General features: G+C 33.6%; 1 protein-coding gene across 1 annotated transcript; it reads right to left on the minus strand.

Annotated features, from left to right (window-relative positions):
- Positions 1-7585: 7585 nt before the first annotated feature.
- Positions 7586-8468, minus strand: LOC126818821 (zinc finger protein 235-like). Its single transcript, XM_050546426.2, has one exon. It carries the CDS (start codon positions 8397-8399, stop codon positions 7695-7697), a length of 705 nt encoding a protein of 234 aa, XP_050402383.1. The 5' UTR covers positions 8400-8468; the 3' UTR covers positions 7586-7694.
- Positions 8469-9092: the final 624 nt, after the last annotated feature.

Raw genomic sequence — 9092 nt, forward strand, 5'->3', positions numbered from 1 at the left:
ATCCAACCCACCCGTGCACCAAAGAAATGTGTAATTATAATAATAATAGATTCTATGCAAATAAACATTTTTATTTCAGTAATTCTTTATCCCACCAGAGTAGCCGTTTCCGTAATTATGTGTAACATCAAACATCACATTTATAAGGTTTATCTGTAGACCAACATTCCAACTAAATGATTTAACAAATACATCACATGCATAAATGTCTAATTAAAGATACATTAGTTAAGAGTTTAATGAAGAGTTGGTCATTCTTGCTATAATAATTCAAAAATAGATGATACAAAAAGAAAATATTGAAAATTTAATTCAAATTACTTCATTCTCAGCCAAGTTATCATTGTTTGACAAGATTTGTGTGCACTGGTATAATCGGGACTCAGCCTCGCTTTCCCATTTTTGTATTAAATTTTTAAATGGCGAACCGTTTTAATCTAGTTAAAATCTCGAGTATCAATGTAATCGAGAGTCGATTATGGTCTTGTTTTTTTAATAAATGTCTAATTAATAGTTTATATAATAGTTTATGTGATGGATAATTGCCGAAGACTGTCCATTATGTAAATAGAAAGAACAACTGAGGGGCGTTAGCCCCGAAGTTTTTCTTTGCATTTACATAATGGACAGTCTGAGGCTACATGTATTATCAAACTTAAAACATAGCACCATAGAGATACAAATAATGGATAGTTTTCTAAAACAACAAGCCATAAAATAATGGATATATTCTTAAAACAACATGCACATGCTCATGAATGCACTTGACAAAACACTCCAAGTCATACAATGCAAGCATACACAGACAGTCCAAAATATTCGACATGGAGACGATATGTTTATAACATAGTTGAAAACAAATATTAACAATGAGAATATATTTGATAATCATTTTGATACTGATTAAATTGGTAGTGTGCTCGATATGGAAGATAATAGTCATAAAAATTGTGATGTTCTTGATATGGGAGAATGATAGCCGTCAAAGTTGTGATGGAAAGGCTGCTCATGAGAATGATTTAGATATTGATAATAATCTTAGTACTGTGGTTAATATGGAGGGTACTAGCCGTTCAAATTTTGAATTAAAATTTAATATATACTCTGATATAAGTGACAAGACACAGGATCAAAGACACAAACCAATTCACGAAATTCAAACTCAACTGTCATTATGGTGTAACGGTGATATACTTGAACGTTTTTTAAAATCGGATAAAAATTGTGACCTGTATAGGTTCCACAGGCTCAAAACACTTTTTTTTTTTGTTCAATCCGGCCATAATTCAGGAAGTTATGGTCCGATATGTGCCAATATCGCAAGGAATTGAGATCTTTGGGTTATAAACACACGTTCAGTTTCATCAAAATGGGCTAATAATTGTGACCTCTAGTGTGTACAGTTGGGGGCCATAATCCATGAAGTTACGGTCCTATATAAGTCAATAACGAAAGGAACCAAGATGTTTGGGATATATACCTATATTTCAAGTTATAACCTGTAGAGTGTCCACAAAGGAGGTGTGAAAATGTGGGCGTATAAAAACGTATCATCGATCTAGTGGCGAACGTACTATTAAACGGACAAGTGGCATGTAACAGACGGAATTAAGTGCAATTCTTTGTGTAGACAAACACGTGAAATCAACATTCGGTCATGTGACATTTCGGTAACTATGAGGTTTTAAAGTAATTTCATGTTCTGTAATTTAATTTGTTCAGAGAATAAATTATCCCAAAATACATGTTCATTTTTCAGATAAGTGTCTATTATTGATATTTTCTTAAACAAGCGTCTATTATTTATAAAACTGTCCATTATTTATTATTGAAAATAATGAACAGTTTTATAAATAATAGACGCTTGTTTAAGAAAAGCATACATTCTCCTATATACTGGTTAAAAACATCAAAGGGTGACGTCATATCTATGTTTTAAATAATATTTCAGGCCTAAAGAAAGACATGCAATAGGCATATTTAGCGCTTACATAATGTATGTTTAATGGTTTATATAACTAAAATGAAATGAAATGGTGTTTAACGTCCTACTGTTCTGCTTCTAAACTGGGCTAATGAAGACGGGCATAAGCCATGCAGTGTGCTACAAGGGAAATTTTGCCCGGGCAGCGGCGCTACAGCCTACTCTTATATCGACTTCCAACTGCCAAGGGATCTTTTACGTGCACTCCAATGTGTACACGGGACCTCGGTTTTTCGTCCCATCCGAACAACTAGATAGCTGTTCTTGTTAGGTCCTCCGTCCTGCATCACTGACAAGGGGAAACCACACCAGAAAATCAGGATGAACTTTCTCGGCCAATGCAGGGATCGAACACCCAACCTCCAGACTAGTGAGCCAGCATCTTACCCACTTAGCCACGTGATCCCCCAGTTTATATAACATTCAAGGACAAAAGAAAGACCCACAATAAGCAAATTTAGCTCTTGCATAATGCATGATTAAGATTCCTGAATATCAATTTCGTGTTCTCCAGTATGAATTCTTATCTTGTGTATTTGTAGATTACCAGACTGTCTAAATGATTTACCACAGACATCACATTTATATGGTTTGTCACCAGTATGAATTCTCACATGTTTCCATAGATCACAATTACGAGTAAATGATTTACTACAAACATCACATTTATAAGGTTTTTCACCAGTATGAATTCTGATGTGGGAACGTAGATTAAAGTTCCTAGAAAATGATTTGCCACAAATATTACATTTATAAGGTTTTTCTCTTGTTTGCCCTTGCTGACTAACATGTATTTCACAGTGTTTTTCTAAATCAGTTTCTAATTTAAATTCTTCATCACACATTTTACACTGATAAACAGTTTCAATATCATCAGTTTTCTCATGTTTAACATGCATCTTATTGTGTTTTTCTAAATCATCATATTGTTGAAAAATCTCATCACATACAGTGCATTGATGAAATGTTATAACATCATTAGTTTCCTGTAATATATAAAAGTTATAACATCATTAGTTTCCTGTAATATATAAAAGTTATAACATCATTAGCTTCCTGTAATATTTAAAAGTTATAACATCATTAGTTTCCTTTAAACATACAATATGCAAGAGCTAAATCTATCAATTGCAGGTCTTTCTTTAGGCCTGAAATGTTATCTAAATTATTAATTAGACATTAATTAACCTATCTAGACCATAATCAACTCTAGATGGCATCGCTAGCCTGCGATCTTTAGTGCATTATGAGCCAATTAACTGCATAACTTTCCTTCATGATTTAACGAATAAGCGGGTAATTGAGACTATGCTGTTTATCTACAGACTTTAGTAATGATGATCGAGGCTAGGCGGAAATTTCAATTGCTTAGTTCTCGGTTCATAGTGGATCAATTTGAATGAAATTTTCAGCAAATTGCCTTTACATTATCTACATGTAGTTTTTAACTATTATAGTGAGAACTGCCAAATCGTTATCGAATCTCCCATAATGTATCTTTAATATATAAAAGTTCTAACATCTTTAGTTTCCTGTCTTCTAATATCTCTGTAAAAGATGACTGCCTTTAACACATGCCGTCACAGCATGCGGCGTCAATCATTGGCTGTATGGCGCGTGCATTGTTTACATAAGAAGTTACTGCTTTGGGCAAAATGCTGCCCTTTTGTCATTTTAATACCCATTTACACTAAACAGGAAATAATTTTTACCTACAAATACGTCAAACGTATTTATTTATTTTTCTAATACATCAAAATAATGTTTTAGAATTTAATTTGTCGTTGGAAAAAAATAATATTTGACACTCATTAAGTCGCATTGATGTCATCCTTATCAGTGATTGTAGCGGCTTAGCGAATATTCACTTCTGATCAGTGTGAGACCATCCCTGGAAGTTCGTTTACACGGCATGTGGCATGAATAGTAACAGTAATACTCACCATTATTTTGTATGTAAAGTTCTGCTACAGTAAATGATCAGTTGTCTGGTAAAATGACCTTTTTTGGTGAGGCTTGATATCAGCTTCAACAAATAAGATAATATAATAAAGAGAAGAGTGTATCTTCGTTGTTTCTCAAGTCCATTTTCGGTACAGAACGGATACAGGTTGTATAATTAATATGGTCCTGGATCTAATCAACACGAGCAACTCACAAACGTAACGCGTAATTCAATTTGTAATTTCCATCTGATGTAAAGGACAATATTGCAATTATTTTAAAACTAATGATTGGTGTAGTCAACACTACACTTCTGAGTCTTTCTTTTACTTATTGGAATTCCGGCTGTCACTTCTTTTAAGTACAGGAGTGGGAATTTAGAAAGACAAGTCAACACTACACTTCTGGGTCTTTCATTGGAAGCGTGATTGATAAATCCAGAGCCCAGAGCCATAGCTATATTAAAGCTATATTACCTTAGATCCTTTAAAACTATATTACCTAAAGCTTTGAAAGATACATTACCATAGTTACTTTAGAGCTATATTACCTAAAGCTTTTAAAGCTATATTACCTTAGCCGCTTTTAAATCTATATTACCATATCCCCTTTAAAGCATAGTTAGTTAGTTGTTAGTTGTGTTTTACGTCCGCTTCCACCGAGGTGATATCACAGACAATTTAAAGCATATAACCATATCCGCTTTTAAAGCTATACTACCCTAGATACTTTAAAGCCATATTACCATAGATACTTTAAAGCTATATTACCCTAGATGATTTAAAGCTATTGTACCTTAGATCCATTAGAGCTATATAACCTAAAGTGACCCTCTCAGAAAATTATGAAAATAATATTTGTTATAATACATACAAATTTATGTAAACCTGCAAAGCTAAAAGACTCTAGAATTTATATTAACTGAGATATGGCCTTTTGAATAGGTGGTCTCATCTTCATTAGCCCAGTCGGAGCAGAGCATTGGGATGTTAAACCCCATTTTATTTCATTTTGAATAGGGATAACCTTTCGCAAGTTATACGACTTGATTTTCATGATTTAATTTTATCCCTTCTACTCAGACCATATTCTTGAAATTGTTGGGTTTGTAAGAGAATGTTATAGATTAAACATACATTATACAAGAGCTAAATCTGTCTATAGCAGGTCTTTCTTTAGGCCAGAAATGTTTTCTAAATTAATAAACATTAATTAACTTATCCAGACCATAATCAACTCTCGATATCATCGCTAGCCTGCGATATTTACTGGATTGGGGTCCGATTTGCTGCTCAATTTTTATTCATGATTAAAACATGGAAAGAATAATATAGTATCGACTTTAGTAATGATGATCAAGGCTAGGCCAAAAAGTAAATCACTAAATTATCGGTTTGGAGTGGATGAATTTGACTGAAATTTTCAGCAAATTCCCTTTACATTATCTAGTTTTAACTATTATAGTGAGAACTGCCAGCTCTTTATCTAATCTCCCATAATGTATCTTTAAGAATTGACCACATCAACTTTTACAGAATAAGTACCGTAAACTGTGTACAGAGTGCCTTAAAATTGATATTTGTAAAATAAAAAAATAAATATTTCTATTCAGTGTAGAAATGTTACGACACTATATTAGAATTTGTGAAATGAAATGAAATGGGGTTTAACGTCCTACTGTTCTGCTCCTATACTGGGCTAATGAAGACGGGCATACGCCATACAGTGTGCTATGAGGGAAATTTTGCCCGGGTAGTGGCACTATCCCCTACTCTTATATCGAATTCCAAATGCCAAGGGATCTTTTACGTGCATTCCAATGTATACATGGGACCTCATTTTTTTTGTCTCATCTGAAGAACTAGACAGCTGTCCTTGCCAGGCCCTTCATTCTGCACCACTGACATGGGGAAACCACGTCGGAAAATCCCAATGATTAAAATTTGTAACTTATCACGTTTAATGTATCAATGGGTATTGTTTGAACAAACCTTATTAATAGTCATATCTTTGTTGGTTTTTTAGCTTTGAAAATCGACTTACATAGAAAGATAGCTAAAATAACTTGTGAAAACACAAATTATTTGTCAATTTAAATCAAAATTGATGCTGTTACATGTATCTCACCAGGAAAAGATGAGCTTCTGATATCCAATATTTAAGACAAAATAAACATTTTCCCATTAATACACGAATGGGTGTAGACTGGAATAACCAGACGCTAGAGATGGCCATCGATTGAGACTTCTGGCGTATTTCGCCGAGCATAACAACTGATTTGAAACTAGAGTAAAAACATCAGTTTATATACACATTCGTATTACATTATTATATGCGTTGCTACCCATTTGTGTCAATTTCTAGGTCCCAAATATTAGGGATTTACCTCCTTTAAGTTAATTTCTTATAGTGTGCCAGGTTGATTTTCTCTTATCGTGTCGAGAATATCCTCATAGTAGGCTGACTTATAGTGTGCCAGGTTGATCACGGCGTCGTTTCCGTATATGTTTATAAGTCACGTGATATCCTACAATTACATATCAAAGATAATGCTGTGTGTCAGATGCTATGTAGAAAGCGTGAAGGACACATGAGGTGTGACAAAGAGCAAATATAAAATGTAATGAGTCATTTTCCAGTAAAACATTTGTAGACTTTGCGCATTCCAACTCATTTTGCCAGTACGGGTCACATATGTCTTTGTAAAGCAAACATGAGCACATTTATGTGGTTGTTGTGCACTAAAGAAATGTGTAATAATAATAATAATAGAGTCTATGTAAATAAACATTTTTATTTCAGTAACTCTTTAGCCCACCAGAAATGAAAATGAAATGGGGTTTAACGTCCTACTGTTCTGCTCCTATACTGGGCTAATGAAGACGGCATACACCATACAGTGTGCTATGAGGGAAATTTTGCCAGGGCAGCGGCACTATCGCCTACTCTTATATCGAATTCCAACTGCCAAGGGATCTTTTACGTGCATTCCAGTGTATACACGGGACCTCGGTTTTTCGTCTCATCCGAAGGACTAGACAGATGTCCTTGTCAGGCCCTCCGTTCTGCACCACTGACAAGGGGAACCACGTCGGAAAATCCAGATGAACTTTCTCAGCAAATGCAGGGATCGAACACCCGACCTCCAGGCTAGCGAGCCAGCGTCTTAACCACCTAGCCAACGTGACTCCCTTTAGCCCACCAAAGTAGCTGCTTCCGTAAATAATAATAAAGTCTATGTAAATAAATATATTTATTTCAGTAATTCTTTAGCCCACCAATGTAGTTGTTTCCGTAATTATGTGTAACCAGAAAGTGGGTTAAAGAATAATTAACTAAAAACATTGATAAGGTTTTACTCTTGAATAAAGTCTGACAGCTTCCTGAAGATCTAGTGGTGAATGATTTACTTCAACCATCACATTTATTAGGTTTTTATTCAGTATGAATTCTCATGTGTGACTCTAGATGATTACTCTGAGTAAATGATTTACTACAAAAATCACATTTATAAGGTTTTTATTCAGTATGAATTATCATGTGTGACTGTAAGTGAGGCTTCTGTGAGAAAGAATGATTTATTACAAACATCACATTTATAAGGTTTTTTTAACCAGTATGAATTCTCATGTGTCTCTGTAGGCTTCCATTCTCAGTAAATGATTTAATACAAACATCACATTTATAAGGCGTTTCTCCAGTATGAATTTTCATGTGTGTCTGTAAATTACCTTTCAGACTAAATGATTTATTACAAACATCACATTTATAAGGTTTTTTCACCAGTATGAATTCTCATGTGTCTCTGTAGGCTTCCATTCTCAGTAAATGATTTACTACAAACATCACATTTATAAGGCGTTTCTCCAGTATGAATTTTCATGTGTGTCTGTAAATTACCTTTCAGACTAAATGATTTATTACAAACATCACATTTATAAGGTTTTTTTCCAGTATGAATTCTCATGTGTTGGTGGAGACCACTATTATCAGTAAATGATTTACTACAAACATCACATGTAAACGGTTTATCACCAGTATGAATTCTAATGTGTGTTTGTAGACTACTGCTCTCAGTAAATGATTTACTACAAACACCACATTTATAAGGCTTTTCCCCTTTATGAGCTCGGACATGTTTGTGTAGATTGCTACTGGTAGTAAATGATTTACTACAAACATCACATTTATAGGGTTTTTCACCAGTATGAATTCTGAAGTGTTTCTGTAGATTACAATTATGTGTAAATGATTTACTACAAACATCACAATTATAAGGTTTTTCACCGGTATGATTTCTCACATGGCCCTGTAGATGTCCTTTCTGGCTAAATGATTTACCACAAACATCACATTTATAAGGCATTTCACCAGTATGAATTCTCATATGTGTCTGCAGATTACTACTACCAGTAAATGATTTACAACAAACATCACATTTATAAGATTTGTCACCATTATGAATTTTCATGTGTGATAGTAGATTACTACCAGTAGTAAATGATTTACCACAAACATCACATTTATAAGATTTTTCACCAGTATGAATTCTAATGTGGGAACGTAGATTAAAGTTTGTAGAGAATGATTTACTACAAACATTACATTTATTAGGTCGTTTTCCTGTTTTCTCTTGATTAACATGTATTTCACAGTGTTTCTCTAAATCAGTGTAAGATTTAAATTCTTCATCACATAAATTACACTGATAAACAGTTCCAATATCTTCTGTTTTCTCTTCTTTAATATGACAATTTTCATCTACATTATCAGTTTTCTCTTCTTTAACATGTATCTTATTGTGTTTTTCTAAATCATCATATCGTTTAAAAATCTCATCACATACAACACACTGATGGAAAGTTATAACATCTTTAGTATCCTGTAATATATAAAAGTTATAACATCATTAGTTTCCTGTAATATATAAAAGTTATAACATCATTAGTTTCCTGTTTGTATTTTAGAGGAGATCCAAAAAAAGCTCCCTTTCATAAACAACTGAAAAAATCGCTCCCCTTAAAAAGTTCTCCCAGTTTCGATAAGAAGAGTGATTTACAAATTAAGGAGAGTGATTAGTTGTATGTATGGGAAATGGTTCTAAAGGTTAATAACTGTGTGTAAGGGGTCATTCCTTGTAACATAAATGTAAACATCTGCTAAA

The sequence above is a fragment of the Patella vulgata genome, chromosome 1 (genome assembly GCF_932274485.2).
Source record: "Patella vulgata chromosome 1, xgPatVulg1.2, whole genome shotgun sequence".
Classification (NCBI taxonomy): Eukaryota; Metazoa; Mollusca; class Gastropoda; family Patellidae; genus Patella; species Patella vulgata.